Consider the following 14,102-nt stretch of genomic DNA (forward strand, 5'->3'; position numbering starts at 1 on the left):
TAAGGAGCTAGAGGACAAGATAAAGTGGAAAAAGGTGAGGGGGGGGGCAGTGAGAGTATTAGCGATAGAAAACAGAGAAAGCACTCGCGAGTGAGTTTGTTTAGTATATGTTCCTACATGCATGCAGGGCATAAATGTGAATGACTCTCAGCGATCTGGACTGTGTGGCGTTAGGTTAAAGCAGAAGGCTTTTTCTGTTCTCCATTCTCGTACAAGGGCGCCTAAATGCTACAGTCAGGTCATAATAGTCACATCACACATACTGGACATCTGGCAGGGATAAGAAGCTCAGCACAGGTTGTACAGGCAGGATCAGCTCCGGCCATACATTAGAACAAACACAGGCCTGTGGAGGCACAAATTATTTGATGGACACTTCCTACAGCATTCAAAGAGGCTACTAAGCTTCCCTGCAATAATAAAAAGAAAAAGGACATTTTCCTATTCACTCACTCACACACACAGCAGTGAAAGTCCTCCAATGTAAGCATTGAAACAAAACTACCACATAAGTTTGCATTTATGTATATGAACATGCATGCGCAACAGGGTTATCAACTGGCCAAATCAGAAGAAAGCTTTGATCTGGTTTGGTTGTTAGAATCCAGAATTAAAACTACTCTTCTTTGATAGAATCCTTGTGAACATGATTCATATCATCAGGCTCAATATAAGTGTGTGTACAGTCTCCAACGGAGTGAAACTCAAGGTGTTAATGGACGCCAGTAGGGTGTGAAATTACAGAGATGCCAGCACCAATATGATAACTTCATGAATACAGACAAGGAGAGATGCTTCTGTGACAAGGGAGAAAAATAAAAAAAGGAAGAAGGGTAATAGACAGAATTGGAGTAGAGTAAGCAACTAATGAGGCAAAGTATTGGCCCAGGAATACAGTAGTGAGCACAACACTTGCATCTGGAATTAGACACCTCACAACTGACAACCACAAGATTTTTTTCCAACCAATCAGATCAAAAATATATAGTTTAATTTAATTTAATTTTAGTTATTTTTTTTGAACTGTTTAAATGGGCGGTGGGGCTAGGCAATACTGACAAAATCAAAAATCACAATATTTTTGTTGAATACCTCAATACCTATTATTTAATGATATTTTGCGGATTTTGATGATTGGTGGTTTTATAAGATATTTAGACACAAGAAATTTTGAGGAAAAACTCATTAGTAATGTGGATTATGCCCAAGCAGTTAGAGGCATTGATTAGAACCACTGAAACACGTACAAAACTCAAAAAATTAACTGACTTTAGTGTAATGCACCGGACAGAACTATATCACAATATTATGAACAAAATACCAGACAATAACAACATTGTAACAATAAATTGTCCAGCCCTATTTGGCTGCCCACCTTTTGTAAAACAGTGGGTATCTCACCTTGTTTCTCACCTTGTTTGGCATCTGGGTTAGAGGTTGCGGAGGCTTTGTGGACCTTTCTGACTGGTTTGGGATGTCTCTCCTCTTTGGACCTGTCCATGGGTCTCTGATCCTTTTGATGTAGGTGCTTGGACCTGGTCCTCTCTAAATACAAGCAATATAAGGAGAAATAAGCAGAGCCTTAGAGGGGCAATGACAAATTACATCTCTGCATAAATAGATTAATTAATGCAAGTTGGCTGAAAGACTGGTAAAGTCAGTATTTAAAAGTCTGTGAGGCATACACGTGAATGAAGGACTTGGCAGCTCGACTTATCAATCTTATTAAAAGCTTGCAGTAGATTTAGACAGTAATATGCATCATTTGTTGTCGCCACTGGTCGATTGAGACAATTTACAGAATCATTGCAATTAGACAATTTCTTCAACTTAAACGTTGATAGTGGATCCACTGGCATAGCACAATGTATTATCGTGGTAAAGAAACTTGTTTTATATTAAAATACAATATTTAAATTAATAAAAATACAATACAGTATCAAAATCACTGAATACATTATTAAAAGTTTGCCCATTCAAAATATCTGCTTCTTATTGCTATGTAGTTCCAATAACCACAGTGTATATTTAGGTCAAGAGTGCATGTGACTATGGTGGGGAAATCCATAAGACGGAATGGGGTCACGTAACCTGGGTGGAAGCCCAAGAACATACAGAAATACAAGCAGCTCGGTGAAGAGACATTCTAGGAAAAGTGGGTCGTGGTAACTACAGTAAAAACATCAGTATTGCTCTGCTGTGGTTGTGGCAACCTGCCTGGAAACTATGCTTCAGGAGACATTCGAACCAGATACACACCCCCACTATCCCAACATACAGGAGCTCACTTACCAAACTCATGCGAGGACACACACACGCACATATCTAAAGAGCTATTTTGACACATATTTTCATGAAAATGTGGCTTAATCACTTTATTTTGAAACGCCAAACAACCCTACTTCTTCCAAACTGATGGAGTGTATGTAATTCCTTGCCTGTCTCCCAGTAGCAGGGCGTAATAGAGGTCAGGCGCTTTAATTCCAGTATTCTGAAACCTGCATGTCAGTTAGATTTACATCTGATGTTAAAACAGAGAGGCAGAGTCTACAGCCTAAGTGACATGGCATGTTGTTCAGACTTCCGAGACTCTCAACTTGGCCTATTTATTGATCGTACTGAGCTGTAGACGGGCAGAACCTGTACCTTAAAGAGTATTACTTCTAGTATCAGAATAAAACAAGTCCAAGTATGTTTGTGTTTACCAATCTCACCTGAAAGCTGATGTGACAGGTCTCTGTAGAGCTCTCTACTCAGGTTGTGGAACTCCTCCTCCTTCCAAATCTTCCCATCAGGAGTCTTAATCTTTGTCTCACTACTGTTGAAACCTTAAGAAAAGAGTTTGAGGGGAGTGTGTATAAAATGTTTGTTTGTGTCTATCATCCAAAACGATCAAAATATCACTACAAATGTCATGGTTGTGAAATAGTATTCATTGAGTTCACATACGAATACAAGTCTCTGAATCACCTTTGTATATAGGTGCTGGCGGGGCAGCTGCCACTTTACGGATTTTAGTGGTGGGGATGGTGGCAGTGCCGCCACTGCTGCTTCCCACGGTTCCATGTATGGGCTGCTCCAGATATCCCAGCAGCTTGTCACGCTCTGCAGCCTCCTCCAAGTGCTCCCTCTGCCTACGAATACGCTCTTTCAGCTTTTCCAGCTTATCATCAGGCTGGCGCCGTCGCAAGTTCTCCAGCCGCTGGGAGGCTGAGCCGGGACTGGAGGAGGCCGAGGTGTTCCAATGGGCTGGGACTGCAGTTTGGCTGTCTGTGCTCTGCATAAGTTGTGCTTTAGGCCTTCTCAGCTCTCCTGCTTCGTCGCCGGCAGGGCTGACTATAACATGATGTGGTGGCGCCACCGTTTTCGGAGAGTCCAAGGCCAGATGGTCATTGAGGCAGCAGACCTCTGTGCTCTCCAGAGCAGAAGAGTGTGTGCTGTCTATGTCCTGGTCGGTCTTCCGGTCTGCAGTGTCTCTCTGGTACACTAAATGACTAAGGATGCAATCGGAGGCAGACTGGGATGCTGGGTAGGGAAGCCTAGGAACCGACTGCAGGCTGTAGGCCTCCAGCTGTGATGGGGTAAGTGGTGGAGGGGTGGCTTCCCTGGAAAGGAACCAGATTACAGCAGATCAGGAAGAGGACCAAGATTTACTCTTAATTCGCCACATAAATGACAGGGCACCAAGTGCATATTTCTGGATGTTTAGACAAGAGGAAAAAAAAAAAAAAAGGTAAATAACTTATATATACTTGGTGCCTTTTTTATGTCAATTTACAATCTGCATGTTAAAATGTTGCAAACTGGTAAATTGTGTAAGGTAAATGTCAATGAAAAAATATAGAATATCCAATTAGAATATATAATAAAACTATCAATATATTTATGTTTTTCCAAATTGACTCAACAACATTAGCATGTATAATGGTCAATCAAGTTCATCAATATGCTGACATCAAGATTTTGGGATATAGGTTTAGTATTTATCTGGTACAGCTTGTAAAAAAAAATAAAAAATACCATTGCCAGTTCTAATGTGCTCCATGCTAACAGACGTAATATAAAGAACCATATTTTTTCCTCATAAAATAAGTAAATGACAATGAATAGGCTAATTGTAGACAGCACATCTATATGAACAATTGCTAGAGGCATAATCAGTAGAATCAGCGTGTTGCCTATAATTGTACAGGCCTGGCAGACCGCTAGGTCAGTGAGAACCCCCGGCAGGCCAAAAAATATATTGTTTGAACACCAAAAATAATGGCAATGTCCCCCGGGGGAAAAAAAAATATGTTTTGTTTTTTTTAAATTACAATTTACAGTCCATTTATGCTTTTTAAACAAATGTACAACTAGGGATCTTAAAATGTGCAGACTAAACGACCGTCTGTGTTCTTCGTGTCAACAGTAAAATTGAAAATCGTTTTCCAAAATAGCCTATGACATCAAAAAAACAAAGGGTACTGATTTCCAAATGGGAGAGGTAGTGAGTGTCCGTGGCTGGGAGATCGCACCTGCACCATGGTGTGCCCTGAGTTTCATTTTCTCACTTTGCGTGCAATTATAACTTTGCATAAGATTCGGAGGGTCTCATGAAACCCCACGATAAATACACACACACACACACACACACACACAGCCCCCCTTCGGGTGAAATTTCAGGATGAAGATAAAATGCACTATAACCTTTACAGGTGAACTTAATTTGACCGTCTCTAAAATTTTTAATGCACATGTCCAACTGTTCAATGTTTCAGTACTTTTTGCACAACTTGCTGTTCTCAAACAAGGAGCTGAACGGCAAAATTCACAACAGGTGCTTGATCCAAGAATCGACCAATACATTTCCTGGTTCAATTAGAATTGGTATTTAAACAGTCCTCTTTATCATGCTGTTCACATTTTGACATCATGAGACCAAGACGACACCTAACAATTGATCAACAGTACCTCGCCATTGTGAGGCTTCAAACAGGATGTTCTCAGAGGGAAGTGGCCACTGAGCTTAGAGTGTCAGAGTGTCATCAGCAGGTTGCAACAGAGATACAGAGACTGGAAGAGTCACAGAAAGGCATAGAAGTGGACGTCCTTTGGCCACATCCCACACTGATGAGCGCTTCATTGTGACAGTGCCCTGCGGAACCGGATGAATGCTACTAAACTCCAGGCACATTTAAGGGAGGTGAGAGGCACCCAAGTGTCACGTCAGACCATTCAAAACCGTTGACATCAGCGTGGTCTGCGTGCTAGACGACCTGCAAGTGTACCTGACCACACCACTAGGCACTGGCATCATCGTCTTACATGGGCCAGGGAGCATTTACGCTGGACAGGGGACCAGTGGCCTCAGTGCTGTTCTCTGCTCAAAGTCGATTCACGTTGAGCAGAAATGATGGCCGCTAACGATGTTGGAGACGTCAAGGAGAGCGCTATGCATCAGCCACTGTTGTCACCAGACGAGCCTTTGGTGGTGGTGGCCAGACGAGCCTTTAGCGGTGGTGGTGTTACAGTGTGGGCAAGTGTGTCTAGTCAATACAGAACTGCCCTACACTTTGTGAATGGTACAGTGACAAGCCCATACTACCTGAATGACATCATTAATCCAGTCATTGTGCCCCTGCATGAACAACACAGGCCTCATTTCATCTTCATGGATGACAATGCTCCAGCTCATCGAGGTCACATCATTAGGGAACGGCTGCTGGAGACTGGGGCACCTCAAATGGAGTGGCCTGCACTTTCTCCAGACCTGAATCCCATAGAAAACCTTTGGGATCAGCTGAGTGGCCGTGTAGAGGCTCGTAACTCTGTACCCCAGAACCTCAATGACCTGAGGGCTGCCCTTCAAGAAGAGTGGGGTTCCATCCCTCAGCAGACAATAAGTCAACTTGTGAACAGCATGAGACGTCGTTGTCAAGCTGCAATTGATGCTCAAGGCCAAATGACAAGTTATTGAGACATTGACATTTTTTGTTGTGGTATATCCACCACTGTTGTTGGTTTTTGTTTCAATAAATTGTTTGAGATGAGGAAATCACCATTGCATGCTTCTACTTAAATGCCACACTTTCATGATATAATATCACTGTAGCATGAACTTTTTACATTTTCCAGAAATTTCACCCGAAAGCCAAATATCCCTTACTTTTTGTCGTGCACACACACACACACACACACACACACACACACACACACACACACACACACACACACACACACACACACACACACACACACACACACACACACACACACACACACACGTACACACGTACACACACGTTTTAATTTGTGTATCCCATGAAAATAAGAACCTTTGTGTTGAGCATGAATGAGTTAAGTGAATGAGCCGTTTTTATCTACATATGGAGCAGGTACGCTTCACAGAGGCCGCCATGTTTCTACACAAGGCCAGAACGGACAAACAAAACACTGGCTCTAGAGAGGGCCGTTTGCGTATTTCTTCCATGTTGCACTGCCATGGGGAGAAGTATTCAGTTGGTTGCCATCTGCAACCTCACCGCTAGAAATCACTGAATTCTACACACTGCACCTTAAAATTACTGCGCTCATTGTTCCTGTGGGCAGTGTGAACTATGAACTATGAATGTGATTTCTCCACCATTAACAGGGCACAGGGCTACAACTCATGATTGCTTTTGATAGCAATCTATCCTTAAATTTAAGAATTTACTAAATAAAGACAAATCTTCCCTTTTGGTAGGTTAAAACAGACCTCAGGAACATGCTGCATGGAGAGCACTTGGGGGCCTGCATGAAGAGTTCAATAAACAGGCCTCCTGTGGCAAAATTTCCATATTCTGATACCATGGTGAAATTTTCTGGTGAGAGGAAGATAAAGTGCAGCAATGAATCATGCACACTGTGTTCATGATGTGCTAATGTTTTGCATAAGGTCACTGATTATTTGTATGCAATTTATGCAGCTTATAAAGTTATCCTCTCCATGTGACAACTTTGTTTCATGACTTTAATATACTGAGTGAACAAAAATTTGAATGCAAATATAATTGCAGATCGCTTGCTGTACCATCTGACTAAAGCCTACTAAAGGAAAATAATATTCCTAAAAAAAAAATGGCATGGAGTAATGAATTTCTTCATTATCATTAGTCTTATGATTTCCATGTTGTTGATTGAAAGAAACTAAAACATGGAAGGTTTTGAAGGGCTTACACAAACCCACAATTAGAAATGAGTCTTGAAGGCTTTGCAGTAAACCTTCAGTAAAATGGAGCTAAATCTCTTATTGCTGAGGCATGTATGCTATTCGAGTGGGGGACGTCAAGAGCATATGGTCTCTGAAAGGAGGGCCTGTGTACTGAAGAACCTCAGGGGCACACCGTTATTTGTACAAAAAGCTCTTCTGACGCAGCAAATCTTACCGCAAAACGAAGTGCCGTAAAGCACAAGTTAAAAATAAAAATAAAGACCTCATGGTCCAACAGTGAAATCAACCATTTATTCACAAGTTGATGTCTCTAGAACATTAGCTCTTGTTGAAGCTCATGCATTTTTGGGTGATGGTTCATACAGTACGGTTGAGGTAATATGATGTGTGGCAATTAGGGGTGTATCGATACCACTTTCCCCCCCATACTGGTTGTGATTCTGAATCCCAAACCAAATGATCTGCAAATATTGAGTAGCAATCCCATTAAATGCCTTCACTGAACAATATAGATTTAACTGTTAGTTTTGGGTCATTTGGGGCATAACTATTAATATATAATCCTTTGTCTTCATTCTAGCCATCTAAAAAGTTTGTGGCAAATTTTTTATTAGTACTTTTATGAATATTTTATACTGCTGTTGGGAGGGGATGTGTATCTTGCTAATATTCTCTGATAGCACATTTTACCCTGTTGGAGGATTTCCTAATGGCAGTGTAATGAATCAGAATACCTGTACGAGGCCAGCGGTTCCCTGAATTCCACATTATTCCTCCGTACATTGCTCTCCTGGGTGGTGTTTCTCAGTGGACTTCGGGAAGTGCTCTTCTCTGGGCTATGGTAAGTGCGTCCCCTTCGTTTGGACAAACCTCCCACATCACCTAATTGGCGCCCAGCTGAGACAGCCAAAGCAGCATTAACATTCTCAACATTCCTTTGTTTCATCAATTACAAATATTCATTTATTAATAAAGGATTCAATCTAGACTCACATGAGCCGCTACGTTAATATAGACAAAACACAACTGAAGTGTATTGAATGATATCTGCAAATCCATAAGATCGGTGCTTAAAGGAAAAATTCCACACTAAACAGATGTAAGTATACTGTAGAGACAATGTCAGGTTTGAATTGTATTTCCCCCCCCCACCCCAACTGGTGTATTGCAGGCTACATTTCGTTATTTTTTACGTTCTTTTTTGCAGCTCCCCTTTTTAACCGCCTGTACAGAGAACAACCAGGCATGACACACTAGATTTTTTGTAGAATGTAACCAAAGTAAGATTGCACAATGGTGGAATACCATTTTAGGGTTGGATTTTTCCTTTAAAGCCACCGCTTATAGTTTGTGGCTATTCTTTATTCCATGATGTTTTAAATTATTCAATGTGATCTCATAGTTGTTTGCTTTTGAACTTGTGGCAATGTACCTCTGTAGCTGACCTTCCTGGAGGAGGCTTTTTTAGGGTCCATGACAGTCTCCAGGAGGACTCCTGTACCTGCCTTAGCCTCCAGGCGATTTTTGATGTGCCGTAACTGTAAAGTGAGAAAACAAACAAATCTCTATGGTCTATTGGAAGAGAGTTTAACTACCCAACATCTATCGTGTTACTTTCAGAAGGTACACCCTGAGTAACAGGCAAATTAATGGTGAGAGACCATTAAAAACATGTTGCCAACCTTAAAACAAACTCAGGCATGTAATCCAGGTGTACTTACCGCGGCTTTGGACTGAGCTGAAGTTTTCCATGCAGCTGTCAGCTCTAAGAAATCAAGAAGAAATAGAATTGAGAAAACACAATATTTATTTCTGTGTCAAAGCCTTGCAAACTGACTGACTACTGACACAAAATGCAGTTTTCCGAGTTCCCGTGAAGGCAGTATCACTTCCTGCTTGGAACGCTTTCTAATCCACCTCAAACAGTGAGCCGGGTCTACGTCTTCTAACATAATACCAGAGAACAATTCAATTAGTTAATCAATCGCGGAAGGTATCGTTCTCTCAGGCGGATTAAAAAAAAGAAATAAATAAAAAGAAAAATGCTAATATTGGTTGCCGAAATATACTTTGGTAGTTAATATACCTGGGCGGTTCGCCCAAGTTAAGTCTATGAGTAGGAAACACTTCACTGCCATCAGTGAATGTCATCTTATTTGCAGATAAGTCGATTGCAGTCAACAAGGCGAATATCAGCCGATAGGGATGTAATCAGTGCATCCCTAGCAATTTGAACACAACTGACATGAAAAGTTGACATTACTTTTTGGTAGATTACAGGCATCAGACATGCTTCCATATGTAAAACATAAAATCAAGTCACGATATCTGATGACATTGACAACAATGAGCATACACAACACAATATTAAATGTTTTTCCGAGATACACTGTTGTCAAAAAAAAGGAGGAAATAGGAGATTACATTTCAACATTACAATGAATCAAACAATGCTATGGTGGTGTGGGTCATAAGAGAATGGGAATGCACCTCTGCCATTATACTTGCCTGTCTGTTGCTTTGCAGAGCTGGTAAGAGAGACCTCAGTCTGGCTGCTACTCATCTCTCCTCAACCTACAGAAAGGGTTAAACAGCAGTGACACGATAAAAAAAACCTCCCAAATAATGAATTGATTCAATATTTAATGAAAAGCTTCATAATGTAATAAAATTAAGTACCAGTACCAAATTTCATTTCTATCAACTCTCAGTATATAAAGCCACTATCATCATTATAGCAACACTGTAGTTTTATTCAGTTTAAATGGAGTTGTGCTGTGAAACAGTGGTGTCTGTTGCAGTTTTTTTTCCCCTTTCAGATTTTATTCTAAATTCCAGGAATTCAATTCTGCTGAGACTCTACTGAGAATCTGTTAAATGTGGGTTGCTCTCCGCTTTAATACATTATTAAAATGTGTGTTGAATACATTTTAATTCACGTTTGTTCTGTGATCTATAATTTCTTCTTGGATGTGGAGTGCTGCAAGGTTACAAATTACGTGGTACTTTTACATAACTTATATTGTCATGTTATGAATTAATAACCCCTAGTGTATCATTTACAACTTATCTTTAATGTCTTCCAGGGTTGGGTTCCATTATTTTTGCAGTAAGATACATTTGGCAAGCAATGATTTACATTATGATTTTTATTTTTTATTATTACGGCTCATTAACAAAACCATAATAGAAACCATGATAATATTATCATGGTATCTGCAACACGGTCCACATGAGGCATCTGGTAAGATAACATATGGGATGTGGTCTGTCATTCACACAACACTAGACAAGTGACAACAGTCATATTATTGTTGACAGTAGATAGATGTCACCCTGCCATTTAAAACAGGTTCTACCGCAGTAAATTCCACAAAAGTTTTCCATTTGAGGAAAGAAGGTCAGATACCTGTCAAACGTTTGACTCATGTTTACCTTTGACGCCTGTTTTGATACCCGAGTAAACTAAGGAGACCTTGCTAAGCTTGTGTTATCTAGGTCTCTTTGCATACCTTGTGTGTTAATCTTCTGCTGCTGTAAAGATTTCAATTTACCTACATGATCAATACATTTTTATATAATCTAGTAAAGTATGGTAGGAATTTTGTGTCAAAATTCACAAATAAATGTAATGAAACCCACAAATCCATGTTAAGACAAATAAATGATTCTTACTTTTGTTGTGTAAAACAATTCACAGATAAATGTGATTTATGTGATTGAATGTATTTTAATCACTTAAAACTTTCAAACACATATGCATGTTTACAAATGGTTCATTCATTTGTGGATCACATTGGGGTTTTATCTGGGGAGGTACACGGACTGGATCCTGGACAAGAGTGGACTTTGCGCCAGAGGATCCTGGGATATATCAGGAGATATCATGTAGAATTTATTTGTGGATCAAGAGATATATTTATCTTTTTGTGTTTTTGCATTCAAACATATTATGTGGATTGTATTACATTTATTTGGGAATTGTGACAGAATGATTTCCATAGTAAAGCATACACTAGGTCTACATTCAGACTGAAAGTAAAACTAAATCTAAAATGATTTCTCCTCACATGTGATCCCTATGTTTACTAAAAACATGCATCAAATATAGTCACCCTATTCAAATTAATGTAGGCCACTCCACAACCCTTTGGCACATGTTTATCATTTGATGTAAGATGTATTTTTTTTAACTGACTTTGGCTATGGATAGGTTTCAGATATTACATTTTAATAAACAACAAAATGTAATTGATAAAATGAAATAAAAATGGATAATCAAGACCTGTCATCAGGGTATTCCTTACCTATATAATAAAAATGAAGGTGATTGTGTGTGATCAGACACACTAATCGCTAAGGATAAGTTGTTGTTTTTTTTAAGCCAAGTCAGTATTAGCTTGGCGTACTGGCAATATACTCATCCATACTAGATAGGGTACCAAGTGTGATCATGCCAAGTTGATAAAACAATACAGCAGCATTCAATCTCCGTTTTCTGAGAAGACAGCTCCAGTTTCACACGCCAAGCATTCCTCTGGAAGCCAGTTCACTCATCATCACATGACATGCCTAGAGGGGTGATCGTGTCACATCGGACAAGGGACCTGCTCCTTCCGCTTCAGGACCAAATAAAAAGCACTTTCTCAATGACAGCAAACGGGATCCACCTGGCCATGAACCAAACACACGCACCGCGTCCTACACACTATTCCGCAGTGTACACTAAGTAGTCCACACCTGAGAAAAGTGTTAATGAGTCAGAACAGGGTCGTGTCCTGGTCCCAAGCCTCATAGTCATTAGCATTATGTACAAAGTGTCGACGCTGTGCAGCTGAAAGAACCTACAGTCGGGCAGCCGGTGTGAAGTTAGTTCGGTAGGACAGCTACGGGTTGAAAGATAAAACAAACCTGCTGATGTGAAGGAACCCAAATCTCGTTTGAAACCAAAAACGGAATTGGTAACCAACACAAACTTTAAACTAGTGCGGCTAAGTTAGCCGCAGTGGCTAGAATATAGCCGGTCGCCGCGTTATATCTGGTTAATTCTACAAGCGATTTTAGAAGGCGTCCGACAACACAACATTTGGAATATATAACTGTTTCTTAAGTATAAAACAGGATCGGTGTGTGGTTATACCAGAGATGACAACTTGCTGGAAATGCAACAGAAATATACCTTTCCAGGAATTAGCCCTATACCGTCGCTTGGATAAGACACAACACACCGCAACCCGTCCATTACTTTCAAAGCCTAACAATGACTACCGTATTGAGCGTACGGACAGTGATACTAAATTCAAGGCGTCATATTTGTATATAATTAACTCCCAGTTCTCTCGTTAATCTACAGGGTAGAAAGTAGCGAAGTCGGTGTACCGTCCAAGTAATAGCCACAGCCGCCAGCACTAGCTTACAGGATAGGTCATAAAACTGAGTCGTTTCAACTGCCAAACACCGGCTCCTGTTCTAAAACGTACCTTTAGGACGGTAGTCGGATCGGCGCAACCATCGATCCTCAGGGTGATTCTTTCATGATGAGCGATCGCAAACTTCTTCGGGAATAACTCGTCGCCGCTGCTAGCTATTGCTAAACTCCGATTAGCTAGCAGAAGTCACTTCCAGATAGTTTGGCTGCCTACAACGCCGCCATTACTCTGCGTCACCCACGGCCCGGCAGCCCAAGTAGCGAGGCCGAGCTTAAAGTCTCTCATGAAAAAAAAAAAAATTTATATATTCAAAAAACATAAACAAACAACACACGTAACCCGCCACCGATCCTGCCGTTTCCCGGGCTGCTGTGTTGATGTTGCCAACCGCAGTGGATCTGGCTGCCCACCATTGGACTGCAAGGATGGGAACGGGACGATCGGAAATATCGCGGGAACAGCCGTGAAACACTACTTGAGAATAATGCTGCGTTCTCCGGAGCTCGTAAAAAAAACGACCCCCTATATGTGAACGTGCAAAGGACTGATCATTGTTTGTTTTTAGGTTTGTGATATATTTCCATATCTTAATTTTTTTTTTTTTAACCCTGTTAGTTTTAGGTTCGTCGCATCTTTCCTACTATCTATCTATCTATCTATCTATCTATCTATCTATCTATCTATCTATCTGTCTGTCTGTCTGTCTGTCTGTCTGTCTGTCTGTCTGTCTGTCTGTCTGTCTATCTATCTATCTATCTATCTATCTATCTATCTATCTATCTATCTATCTATCTATCTATCTATCTGTCTGTCTGTCTGTCTGTCTGTCTGTCTGTCTGTCTGTCTATCTATCTATCTATCTATCTATCTATCTATCTATCTGTCTATCTGTCTGTCTGTCTGTCTGTCTGTCTGTCTGTCTGTCTGTCTTTTTCTGAGTTTGTCCTCTCTTAGGCTCCTTACTTTTTACTTCATTGTCCCTCAATATTGGCATTCCGAAAAAAAACAAAAACAATAAATGAGGTGAGTTTTATTTTACCGTGTTACTGTAAAACAGTATTCGACTCAGCGCAGTTGTAGGACACGATAGTTATGGTTACACACATAATAAATAATAACAATAATAATAATTATTATTATTATTCAAGATTCAAGATTCAAGATTTTTTATTTGTCACATACATATACATACTTTCATACATATATGCAGTGAAATGTAATGCAACGCACCCGGTGATAGCACACAATATGTCCTAGGAAAAAATAAAAAAATAAAATAAAAAGTAGAAAATTCCTTTCTAATAGACCGACTAACTGACTCCTAAAACGTAATACAGTAAGTGAAATACTTATAGAATAAGATTAAAATATATAGAATAAAATACAATAAAAATAAATGGAAATAAAATGGAATATGCCTATGTATATACAGTACAATATGTATATATATATAATATATAATATATATAATAATATAC

The 14,102-nt window shown here is 40.0% G+C and overlaps 1 protein-coding gene across 1 annotated transcript in view; it reads right to left on the reverse strand.

The window, feature by feature from the left end:
* The window catches only part of cep350 (centrosomal protein 350), a gene marked incomplete at its 5' end in the record, with an annotated part of 44,001 nt that overhangs the window by 29,060 nt on the left and 839 nt on the right, over nt 1-14,102 (reverse strand). The window contains 5 exons of the mRNA XM_079996606.1: nt 1,414-1,545; nt 2,715-2,828; nt 2,971-3,605; nt 7,930-8,092; nt 8,628-8,733. Coding sequence (XP_079852732.1) covers nt 1,414-1,545; nt 2,715-2,828; nt 2,971-3,605; nt 7,930-8,092; nt 8,628-8,733 — 1,150 coding nt within the window. The remainder of the gene's footprint in view (nt 1-1,413; nt 1,546-2,714; nt 2,829-2,970; nt 3,606-7,929; nt 8,093-8,627; nt 8,734-14,102) is intronic.

The sequence above is a fragment of the Zeus faber genome, assembly GCF_960531495.2.
Source record: "Zeus faber genome assembly, chromosome: 1".
Lineage (NCBI taxonomy): Eukaryota > Metazoa > Chordata > Actinopteri > Zeiformes > Zeidae > Zeus > Zeus faber.